Source organism: Mastigoproctus giganteus, chromosome 7, assembly GCF_048544385.1.
Source record: "Mastigoproctus giganteus isolate SK-2022 chromosome 7, ASM4854438v1, whole genome shotgun sequence".
Classification (NCBI taxonomy): Eukaryota; Metazoa; Arthropoda; class Arachnida; order Uropygi; family Thelyphonidae; genus Mastigoproctus; species Mastigoproctus giganteus.
Window position 1 is genome coordinate 209,555,450 of NC_143581.1, and position 12,914 is coordinate 209,568,363.

At 37.4% G+C, this 12,914-nt stretch overlaps 1 protein-coding gene across 7 annotated transcripts in view; it reads left to right on the forward strand.

Moving 5' to 3' along the window:
• Positions 1-12,914, forward strand: part of Sms (spermine synthase) — a 163,890-nt gene that overhangs the window by 69,521 nt on the left and 81,455 nt on the right. For 3 of the 7 annotated variants that reach the window (XM_090377408.1, XM_090377414.1, XM_090377409.1), the window contains exon 1: positions 7,939-8,006. The exons of 2 other annotated variants lie outside the window; for them this stretch is intronic. In XM_090377408.1, coding sequence (XP_090233534.1) covers positions 7,996-8,006 — 11 coding nt within the window. In that variant the 5' untranslated portion in view covers positions 7,939-7,995. Of the gene's footprint in view, positions 1-3,199; positions 3,308-4,383; positions 4,459-7,938; positions 8,007-12,914 lie in introns of those variants that run through there. 2 more of the 7 variants (XM_090377412.1, XM_090377413.1) reach the window with 2 other exon arrangements.

The window sequence follows — 12,914 nt, forward strand, 5'->3', positions numbered from 1 at the left end:
TTTAAGTAAATTAATTAATTACCTGGTAATAGATCTATCATAATTTTTATTTTTGGATGCTTCGATATACAGTATATATATGGACATACTAAATTTAATACTCATGCATATTTAGTTTTTTCGTATAAATCGTAAAATAATTTTTTATAAATAATCTTAAATAAATATATAAATACATTTTTAAAGTTCCGTGCGCGAAAGTAACCCAATTACAACAGCATAACGTTACTGTTTTGCATGAAGCGAACGTAAGGAGAATATCATGGGTGCGTACTACACAGCAGCTGTTTACTGCATAAAATCCAAAAACACCAGATCCGTTCTTTGCCGATTTATGCCAAACAATGGTTGCCGCAAACATTCCTTGGAACATAGTGAACAATCTGGTCTTCAAAAGCTTCTTGGAAAAATACTGCTCCCGGAAAATTCCTGACGAATCAACGTTACGGAAATATTACCTTGAAGACTGCTATAAATCGGTATGCTCTCATTGATTTTATTAAATAATTTATTTAATAAAATCCAAAAGATTGAAAGCCGTGGTGTAGGCTATATTTTAATTAATTTATTTATTTACTTGCAGTGTCTAAACAATATTCGCGAAGATATTGGAAGCAGCTGTGTATGGGGTTCAGTTGATGAAACAACGGATTGTGAAGGATATAGCTAATTTTATTATTGGAAAGCTTGATTCAGATGAACCATCTAAATCGTATCTCCTTGCATCAAAGGTTCTGGATAAAACTAATCATGCAACTGTTGCTAGATTCACCTTTCGCAGTGATGCATCTGTATCATGGCAGCCAGTGCTATGTTGCCATTTTTGAATAAAGTCCCTCCGTACAGTTTTCTTTCCTTCATTTCTGTACCTCAACGAGGTTCCTTTGATATGCTTTTCGCATATGCAAAATTTCCCAAGTTTTAGAGGATACGACCGTTGAAGGACTTCCTCTAGCTCCCGATGTCATTAAGGCGTGTAATTTTGCCCCGATCACATCTTGTGATGTTGATAGGTCCTTCTCTGCTTACAAGCGAATATTAACAGATGATAGAAGGAGATTAACTTCAAAACATTTGGAGTGGATATAGGTATCGCAATGCGATGGAAAGTACTTACCAACTTAAGTGTTAGTAGCCTAGTAACTTAGCCTATACATTTTGATTTTTGTATGTTTAAAAAAAATATATTTTAATGTTTATATTTCAAAAAAAAAAAAAAAAAAAAAAAACTTGCAAATTGTGATATTTTCATTATATTTCTTGTTAGAATTTTGTATAACAAGTCGTTGTACAACTTTAAAAGAATAAAAAAAAAGTAAATTATCATTTATACAGTACGTAAGGGTAAATTATTTAGTCATATTTGGTTAAATTTAATGACATTTTCATTATGTTTTGACATTTTTAATGTCATAAAAATCTGAATCCTAGTGGTAAGTATCCCTTTGAACATCGCAAAATATTCGTTCTTTCAACAGTTTTCACTATGAAAACTTCTGGCATTGTTAATATGATTTTAATAACAGTACTTCGTATGGCAAAAGTGATAATAAGTAGTTTTTTCGTAATAATTCCGTAAGACGGAAGGGATTTTATGGATTTTTTTTTTTTTTTTTCTGCACCGTGGCCGAATTATTCCGTATCAGGCAAGGTGTTCATGGTTTTTGCATCTAGAAAAGCAGGTGAATGATCGCAGAATACACCCAATTTACATTAGTATAGTGACGCCTCACTGCCTTATTTGCTTTGGCGCCAAAGAATAAAATGTAGCAGACAGGCAACGAAAGTACCCGAATTGGAACTACAGTTGGAGTGTTTCTTGAACTGCTGTCACTAAGGGAACAACTTGTTCTAACCTTGATTATGACCAATAAATGAAATTTATAAAGTTCAAGATGTGTGGCTCTCTGGTGACTGCCCTATATAAATTCTGGAGACTCCTCAGCGTCTGGGTAAACATTGATTAAAGGAATCCTGTTTCATCTAGATCAGGGAGTGGGCAACATTTATGAATGCAGAAGCGATGCAGAGTATTTTAGAAATTTACGTCAGAAATTATTAATTCAAAAAATATACAGTATTTTGAAAATTATGACGGCAGGCCGGAGGTTGCCCACCCCTGATTTAGATAATCCTTTACCGTATCACTACAGTAGTTGATTCCGATAAACATGTATAAATATTAATTCATACGTATGTAACCCCAGGGGCTCACATCTGGTGAGTATGGCTTGGCAAACCCAGGGTCCTGATCTGGATCATCATCCTTCTTTCTTGGCGATTCCTTTCTGCTTCTTTCTCTCTCAGGGTAACTCGGGAAATTTTTTGGCTGGTGCAGCATAAGCTTCGGGCTTCCTTGCATCACATGGTTAATAATATAAAAGGAACTTTATACTGTTCCGGATGTTCAGTTGAAGACCACATTTCGCTGTTTAATTCATGCTGTGTATTTAATTCTTTTTATGTTGTGCATTTAATGAAGTAATTTGGAATCTATTATAGAGTATCAAAACCGTTCTTGAATACATATTTGTTCACGATATTGCTACAAGTATATTGCATCTACATATCATTGAAGGTCTCAACCAGGAATCGAGTTTGATATTAATCAAAATAAAATGAGTTTTTTTTTTTTTTTTTTTTTTTTTTTTGGGTCAGAAAACAGGCAAAGTGACCAGAATATATGTAAATTTAAATACCAAATTGCAGAACTTCTGAGGACCTTCAATAGTGGCTATATAAATATATATACACGTGACTGTTTATATGTTGAAGAAATATAGCTTAAGATTACTATCATAATTTCACATAACTGTTTACTTAGATGAAGGACAACGAAAAGCTGAAACTGCTTCTTTTAGTTCTGCTTCTATTATTCAGTGTTTATACATAAAATATAGCTGTAACCAACACTTTTTTTTTTTTTTTTTTTAAAGCCTATTCTTCGTCTTTTTCCACCTGTCCTTCTCTTCTCCTTACTTTCAACCTTATTTTGACTTTTTTCCATCCCCTTCTTCCATCTAGTACGCCACCAATGCACAGGGACATCTATACCAGAAAATACTCCAACTTAGGTGACAGAGCTGAAGCATCTGCCAAGTATGATCTTTCTCCAGGCTCCATTTGCCAGTGGAGCAATCCTTTTAATACGACTGAACCCACAGGTGACGTCGCCCACACTCCTCCACACACGTGGTCCCCAGAACCAAAGGTTATCGGCCACAGCTACAACCAATAAACACTCACAGAGGACAATAGCCTTTGTTAGCTAAACTTTTAGTTTTAGTTTTGCAGTGTCCTGCATCATGTAAGTCCCGAATAAATCAAAGTAAATATTCATGTGAAATTACAATATCTTAAGTTAATGTTGTACTTATTTAGCATGAAATAGTCACTTGTATATATTATTTAGCCACTGATAAAAACTTATGGTACACCTGCAACATTTAGTATTAAATAATGTATTTCAAGTATTGTAACATTCCAAATTGGCCCATTTAAGTTGAATACCACGATTTTTGCAGAGAAGCGTGTTCAGACAGATTTTTATATCTGAGTATATATATTCTTTATTACCGCCGTTCTGGATTTGTGCATCACTTGTAAAGGAAAATGTCAGATGGACATGAAATTTTGAGCAGGTGTTCTGTAGATCAGTGGTAATTTTTTAGGCTCAATATGGAAGCATTGATACAAACTTGGAACGGTAGTTTCGAACAAAATGCAAGGGTTATTTAAAATATTCTTAGGAACTCCTTGTTCCGTATTTCTTGTCTAAGTTAACCTTTTGCACCTAAGACAATTTTAATCTCCCTCCCTCCACAAGATACTAGACAAATTTTGCTCCATAAACATAGTGCTGGATTGGCGATAAGATATCGTTAAACCCATTTCAAATATTTACCATGTTTAGTAGTGTACACAGGTGTTCATCATATAATTGCATGCGCAGGGACGGTTCCGCAATTTTCTAAAGGGAAGGTGTAAAACTGTGATTTTTAGAAAATTATTACGGTTTAATAATGCAGCAGTTAAAAAATATATATAAATAAATAAAATAACACCCCTCTCCCTTATTTTGATCATAAGGAGGGCCATAGCCTACGTGGGAACGTTCCTCAGAGAGCTTAATCAGACCCCGGTGCAAAGTGCATGACACGCCCTCTTTTTTTTTTTGTGTGTGTGTAGATGTGAAGGTTAAAGAGCAACAAGGCAATTCTGACATAATAAATAAATGATAAATTAATAAAATAGCAACATTTTTATTATTTTAAGTTTGTAGAAATTTTTGCTGATTATTAAAAACTGACCCCCATCCCTCTTGTCGGGCCTGCCATCCTTGAGTGTGTAGTCGCGGCAACCTCCAGGAGAGTTGATATCAAACTTTTTCCCTGGGTACCCCTCCCAGTCATGTGAACAAAACGTCAGTCAGCATTTCTTAGTGTAGCATTATTACATGTAAGTTTTATTTCATATTTTGCTATAATTTAATCTGATCTTTATGATTTGGTTTGCGATTTCTATTTTCAGGTTTCATGGTCGCTACTGTTTCTTCCTTTTTTTTTTTAATTCCAAGTCTACTTTTTGGTCGTCCATGTTTCATGGGAGTTTATTTGTTGTTTTGGTAATAATGGCTTTCGAATAAAATATAAAGCTCTAATGCAAAAAACGAAGCGTTTGATTAATTATAGCCATTGGTAAATCTAATTAACGTTTAGAAAAAATTATGGAAAAGCTTGCGACAGAATAAAGGAAGGCAAGAAAAGTCTGTTAATGTAAAAATAGTCTGTTAATCTTTCATAACATATGAAGGTGATAGTAGTTTTTGCCAGACAGTAAGTTAGAGGGAAGAGGTGCCAACTATTTTAAATGGGCATTAAGATCTTTTATTCTATTCTATTTTATTATATTATTTATTTAGTTTGTCAGGGACTATATAACAATTTTTAAAATAAATAGCACCTTTGGGCAATTATATGTTAGCATTTGAAGAAGAATTAAAAATGTTTTGAAAAAATGGTTTGTTTTTATATCCGAATACTGTATAACAATTTTATCTTTTACCTTCCTTATACGGGTTCATAATACTGTACTCGTAATACAGTTTCATAATAAAGATTTCGCTCATGCTTATTTGAAAAACTAGTTTTTTGTATAGCACCAAATATTTTCTTGTTGTAATACTGTAAATGCTATTTACTTAATTTTCCTGTGTATCACTTTGCAACAGCATTCATACCAGAGCTCGTGGGTGGAGCAAGTGAGGCAAAGAATTATGGAAATGAATAAAAACATACGAAATATTCCTCGAATTTGCTTGCATTTTAGACTACGTTTCTACACATGAATTATGTTAAATTAACTGTGGACGACCTTACTTCGGCCGTACTTAGTCCAGAGAAAAATTAGAGAAGTGCTAGTTGATGACTTTCATCAACCGGTGAAATACCACCACTTTGCTTATTGGAGGCTTGAAGTGGTGAAACCCATGTTTAGTCTCTAGAGCAAGGGTTCCCAACCCTTTTTTGCTTGTGGACCCCCCCCCCCGAGTCCTAACTTTACGTATGTGGACCCCATATACGCATATGTAATATTCCTAAATGAAATATTTATTTGTAGGTTAGTAAAAGCTAATAATTAAACAATTCCAATATAATATAAAAAATGTAAATTAAAAATTTTAATTGATAAAACTGAAACATTTTTACTTGTAATGACAGAATTAGTAAAAAAAATTTTTTTTTAAATACTATTTCAAACAACATATATAAATTTATTCCTAAGGCTATTAAATAGGATGCCATTAAATAGGCCCTACTAATGAGATCCTTGTGGCTGATGTTTTAATATTAGCATTTTAATATCTAGTTATTCAATAAAACCATACGACAGATATTCAGTCAAATATTGTCTTGTTTTCTTATTTGCATGAGCCATGGGTAATCTGAAAACAATAATAATATTATTAACCTCCAAATATTTAATGTTTGAAATGCTTGTAGGTACTAATGGAAATATAGTTCACTAGAACAATAACTTTCAATAACATAAACAATAGATTTCACCACGACGATGCCGATTACTCACTATGGAATGAAATTACTGCCTCTGACTGACTCTTTCTAGATTAGTCGGTGCTTAAATAATGTTTTCTTCTTCGAGAATTTTCTATGGAAAGAATTTTTTTTTTTTTTTTTTTTTTTTTTGCGTCAACCAAAGAAGGTTCCAGAAAATACGATTATCTTCTAACTCCGAATTTCTGGACTTTTCTATGAAATTAGTTTATTTTATTATTATTTTTATTTAACAAATTATTTTATTTATAATATTTTATCATGAACCCCTTAGCTCATATTATGGACCCCCGAAATACAATTTTTTTTTTTTTTTTTTGTGGCCCCCTCAATGCTTCTATGAACCCCTGGGGGTCCATGTGGGCCCCGGTTGGGAAACGCTGCTCTAGAGCAAAGTTTCCGGCATCTCCCCCCATACTTCTCCTTCAACCCATGCACGGTACTAAGTACTATGGGTTTTGATACCTTTCGTGTTTGGGGTTTTCATTAAAAAAAAAAATGGTGTCTTAAAGGGACGGAGGGGAAACCCCTGATTTAGCCGGCACTGCCTCATAACCAGCGGCATGCGTCATAGTCTGGGAACCGCTGTATTTTTTACACACGTGTTAATAATAGTCTTACCTAAATAATATATAATATATATTTTTCTGGTGTCCAGACATCAGCAACCCTTCCAGCGTGCCAGCAGGCGGCACGCTGGAAGATTTTCTGTGGCACACAGATGGTATGATGCTTATTTCTTGTGTTAACACATGTCCAAGTGGCACGCGTGGAGGTTTTTATGAACAAAAATGGCACTCGAATGGGGAGGAAAGGCTGCTAACCCTTGCTCTAGTCAGAAGATGCAGTAAATTGCCAAAGATAACGAACTGCTCCGTCGCTGGAAATTTTGTTTACGTGTGGAAGTACCTATTTAATGTGATAACTACATACGTGGTAACTTAAACGATAGCATTAGGGGACGTCAGGAATTGAAGCAAAAGCCAATGATTTCGTTTTACTGCAGCGAAGATTTCTAATTGGCAGCGTTATGATTACTTAAAGAAGTCGCCCAAGTTTTAAAAAATGGGTTTATTCACAAATCATATCAGTCGATTTATTAGCTACCAGCACATTCAATACATAGAACACGAAAGGACTTGAGGTATAGAGAAATGGGATCAGATACATTTCCGATTTTACTGTAGCAAAGTACACAGAACCCGCCCAGTGGGCGGAGACGGAACAGTGGTTATTACATCTGCAAAACGTTTCTGAGGTGACGTTGGAGGATGTAATCTGTTAGTTGTAATTAGCTGATAAAAGCGGTTGACAGGTAGAGAACGATGCTTTCTTCAGCATCATCCTTGATCGTCACATCCTGTTATGCTAACGCATTACGCCCAGTCTGGAAACTTGTAATACCAACTCGACAAAGTCAAGTTTTTTTTTTTTTTTTTTTTTTTAGCGGTGTGGGGTAGAACTGGGTTCAAAACAAAAAAATAAATCTGAACACTTACTTGAAGATAATGAAATTGCTTTAATTAACGATGGTCAAATTATTCTAAACAAATTTGTTTATACATATTTATTTTTAAATTTTCAATAGTACTGTTTTTCACTAGTAGTTTACTAAAATAGCTAATAGTACGTTTAATTTTGCCAGATGCTAATAGAAACCTTCTGTTAACCAGAGGTAACAAAAATTTAATTTGTTACCTAGGTAACTTGTTATAAACGTAAACAAATTTTGTTGTTGTTTGTAGTTACCGTTGTTAGAGAATGTTTCACTACAATCGAACTTTTAATGGATCTAAACTTTATTCCAGTGCGGAGAAAACTTATTTCTTCTTTTTTAGAAAGGTGTTAAGTATTTATATAATTGTTAATTCTGAGGAACATATGCTCGTTTGTTAAGCAGGAAACATCAGCATTATCGAAGATGGCGTCAACGTAAGAAATAATCAATGTTTTTTGATAGCGAAATTCTAGTTTTTGTTTTGAAAAATTACACAAAAATAGATAAGTATTAGAGAATGCCTAATATATATGAAATAATGATAAAGGTATAGTTTGATCCTTACTTTGTTTACAATATGTAATTTTACCATCCAATTTTATATAATGTATTTTTCTCTTAACTTTGCAATTTTAAAGGACATGTGTATTACTTGAGTAAGTTGAAATATGAATTTGTGTGCTAATGATAAAAAAATGGAAAGTTTTTAAAAAGAACAGAGAAGCCTCAGTTATATAAAGCATTCATGGAATTGTATGAAAAAATATAAATGGTGCATTGTTTTTATCCCCCCCCCAAAAAAAAAAATTGTAGTAATATGAGGGAAATGCTGTATTGCTACATAATACTCTTCTACTACTACTACTACTGTATTAATATATATTTTTTTTTTTATTGGTGAGAACATATATATTAATCTTTATTGTACATAAATATACCATACAATACACCTAAAACGGCACATGCTTCCATGGGTTTAACATATGAATTATCTACCACTGGACACCTTTTTATGTGCCAGAGATTTGAAGTTGAACATTCCTTGTACGTGTGGGACAGTGTAAAGTGTGTTTAGAGTCAAACAGCACCAGGGATTTTCACCCTGTCCATGTAATTTTCATTGTCATGTGATACAGTACGCTGTAAAGGCCAGAGATTTAAGTGTGTGGATCTTGTGGTGTGTAATGTTGTGTACTATTGTTCTTCTGGCCTATTAGCTGCTGGGCCTGTAATGGGGCCCAACGTTGCCCACACTAAACCTCGGGGAGGTTGACCAGGTACACTAGTTTTAGATTTTACTCTGGCAGGTCCTGCCACCTAATTTCCTGAGATTTTAGTGGCTAGGACCTAAAAAAAAAAAAAAAAAAACTCGGTTGTACTCTGAAAGTGGATGATTGAGTGTTTGATTTTAATTTTAACATGCTGCAGATATACGTGGTGTAAGTTGATGGGGGGGGGGGGAGAAGTAGAAGTAAGGGGCCTGAAGGTAAGGTGACCCCTGAAGTGGTCAGTGGGACATGCCCGTGCCCCACCAGAGGGGAAAGGGGATGGTGGAGGCAGGAGATCTGGCTCCCCCCTCACCAGGGGTGTGGACTGAAAGGTACCTCGCAAGGGCAGGGTACAGATTGCCAGGTGGCTATCGCAGGAAGGCTCCAGGTATGGTTCTTGGTGGTGTCAGGTCCAGGAGAGTAGTGTCCAATGATGGAGTCTTTCATGAGACTAGTGAGTGTACATGTGGGACAGTGTAAAGTGTGTTTAGGGTCTAATGGCACCAGGGGTTTCCCCCCATCTCCGCTTAGTATAAATTGTTGGGTATTACAGATTTAAGTGTATGGATTCTGTGGGGTGTAGTGTCATGTACCATTGTTTATCTGGCCATTTAGCTGCTGAGGCCAAACATTGCCCATATTTTTAGATAAGTACTCTGGCAGGCCCTGCCACCTAGTTTCCTGAGATTTCAGTGGCTATGACCTATTTGTAAAAAAGGGGGGGGTAAGGTGCTGTTAGGGTTGAGAGTTTGCACATTAATTTGGATGCTTTAAATTTTGGTTGTGTTGGACATTCTGTTGATTTAGACAGAGTATGGGGGAGGGAGACTGCAGATTGGGGTGTGAAAGTCAGTAGGTCGATAGGGAAGGTGACCCCTGGGAAGATCAGTGGTGCAGGCCTCTGCCCCGCCAAAAGGAAGAAAATAGGGGGAGACAGAATTGGTCCTCCCCCAGGTGGTGGAAAGAAAGTAACATGCAAGTGAGCATTGGTATTGGATTGCCAGTGGGTGCCTTGGCAGCATAGCTGCAAGAGGAAGTCATATCAGGTAGTCTAGATTCTTCTAGTCCAATCTGGTGGGTTGGTAGGTAGTCCAATCAAGTGTATTGGTTTGTTGATCATGTTTCGTGGTTTCAGTGTGTTGAAGATGGGTCTATTCCTTTTGGGAGTCCTTGTCCTGTTAGGTTTGTTGGAGTCCATTGACAGTTCCAGTTTGCATGTCGATGTCCAGTGGTTGAGTTTGTGGGTATGTGTATATGTAAATGGCAGCACCTGGAACCTTGTCTTCAGCTCCACCTTGTCTCTGTGAAGAAGAATCAACTGTAAAGGGTCAGAAATGTGTAGGTTTGTGTGTGTTCTGTTCTGGCCTCTTGGCTACCCAGAAGCATCAGTCACCTGGACAGATGATTCTGGGTACTTGTCCACACCACAGGAAGATGGGCCAGTCCCAGTATAGCACGTACCTGTCTCAAAAGACTCTGGCCCAGCAGGTGGGCCAGGATCCTCTGGGGGGGCCCATTCCAGCAGGAAAACAAATGAAAGATGAGGAAAGGGTTAATAACAATAATAATATACCTGAAAAGGTTAATAGGTTGAGGTTATGGGGGTTACTGCATTAGTTGTAAGCATATCTTTCCTTCTGGCAAAGACAGCAGCTGCAAAAGCTTGGAGTGCAGACAAGTGGTGTGGGGTGAGAACAAGTTGGTCAGCTTGATTTATGCTGAAGGATGGACTTCATTTTGCAGCTCATTCTTAATGTCTTCGTAGCAAGCATCTTTGTGGAGAAGATGTTGCCAATTTTCTTTTGCTCCACAGAAACAGAGGTCAGTATTTAACAAGCCTAACTGGTGGAGTTTTTCGTTAAGGGACCCATACCCAGTAATAAGATATGTTTACGGTCTAATCGTAAACCAGGTTTGACATCACAAAGGAGACATCCGGTAGGAAATTTCTGGTTACAGTGTCAACAGTTGAATTGTCCCACCTTGTTTGCCAGACATTTATTAGCTCGTTAAAGCATAGAGCTTTTTCCCTTTTTATTATCATCATTCAACAATAGGTCTATATCCATGGTGGAGGTAGGTATTCCTTTTTTTTTTAGCCTGAAGCATAATCCTCTAAATATTACATATAGATCTAACAGGAGAGTCCTTGCAATAACCTGGATTGCTGCAGTAGACACCATTTGGCAGATGCAATGTGTTGCTAGTAGTATTGCCCTCTGGATCGAGTTGAGCTTTTCCTTCATTTTGATGGTTACCACTCTGTGGAACGAGCCCTGGCCATGAATGAGACTATGGGAATGAATACCATTTTATAGTCGAGGAGCAAGGTATTCCCGGACAGGCCCCACTCATTTCTTGAAATTCTAATGGAGGTTGTAAACTTCCTGGTTTTTTGACAAAGGTGAGGTAGGAATGATAGCCTGTGGTCTATTATCACGTCCAAGGTGCTGGCCTGCACAGCCTGGGGGCCTTCTTACATAAAGTTTTTAGTTTTAAAAATCATCTTTGTTTTGGTGGGATTAATTTGAAGTTTGTTGGTTGCCGCCCAGGAGGTGAGGCTATCAAGGACTTTCTGCACTCAGTTCAAGGACAAATCTTGAATGACCTGAGATGTTCAAATGATGTGTAGCTAGTTTTGAAGCACCATATTCCAGACCAGGGGCCCATAACTGACCACTGTGTACACCCCCAGTAAATAGGCCTGTGGATGATCTGTTGGTATTTCGATTTTACAATGATCGACAGCTCTGAAAAGTAGCTTTGGATTAACCAATAGAGATTGTGAGGGCATTCCAGGGCGCTTTCCTACTACATGTTGTCGAAGGCGCCCCCCCCCCCCTCAAAATCAATGAACAGGGCCATTTCGTACTTGTAATTTGACATCTTCGGATGCAGAACTAGGTCTGAGAGGGCCTCCTCACAACAAGACCTACCTGGAGTAAATCCATATTGTGCAGGTGAGATCAGATTCAGAGAAAGAAACAGATTTGTAATGAGCAGAGCTATTAATTCTAGGATTGTTCCCAAGTTGGCCAGAAGTGCTATGGGTCTGAAGGCCCTTGGCTCTGTAATTGGTTTATTGGGATTGGCGACGAGACTAAGTAGTGCAGTCTTCCAGATTTGTGGGAAACAAGAGTGAGAGACATTTGTGGTATAACAGTAGCAGGAGCTTAGGTTTAATTTTATGCAGTGTAATGATGGAAGCATATTACACCATGTCCAGTTCTTTGCATTTTTTGGTGTTAATCTTCTTAACTACTTCAAGTTCATGTTTTTTGAATGGGTCAGTTTGCGCTGATGTTTGGTATTTTTCATTTCTCTTCTGATTGTACTGTGTTCTGGAAGGTTTTTCCAGGGGGTTATCAGGAAAGAGGTGTGTTTTTTTATTGAATGGCATTGAATCAGCCCAGTTAGAGGTTTCCTGCTGACCAGGTTTGATGGTTCCAAAGATGTCTCTTGCTAACTTTCATAGTGTTTTGCGAAAGGTGCCACCGGTGATTTTCCACATCTGCACCATGGTACTTTGTAAAGAAGTACAGAATTGCTGTAAAAGCCAGAAAAGGTGTAATTTCTGGATATAGTAGCATAGTGTTTAGGGTAAGGCACCACCTGTGGTCTCCCACAACTGCACCATCTGTACTCTTGTGAAGCATACAGGACTCTGTAAATGCCAGAAATCTGTGTGGCATGTTGTATGTGTATAGTATTGTGTTGGGTTCTATTGTTTCTCTGGCTTCTTGGCTGAAGGGACCCTATGTTGTCTGCCACCATCACTGGGAGGTGAGCCAGGTTGCCCATCATACTCTGGCTGGCCTCTGCCAGGGTTGGGCGCCTCCGTAGCCAGGTGGGAAGGAGCAGCAGTGCGTAGCACACACTTCTTGATTAGACCGGGGTTCGAGCCCGTCACCACCAAATACGGAGGATGCGGAAAGGTCAAGGGAATGACCACCACATATTCCCAGAGCAATATGGCCTTAGTTGCTAATGCTCCTAAAAACCAAACAAACAACAACTGCCAGGGTTGCTTTTTCGCTTCCTGACAGAGGCCACAAAAAAAAAAAAAAAAAAAAA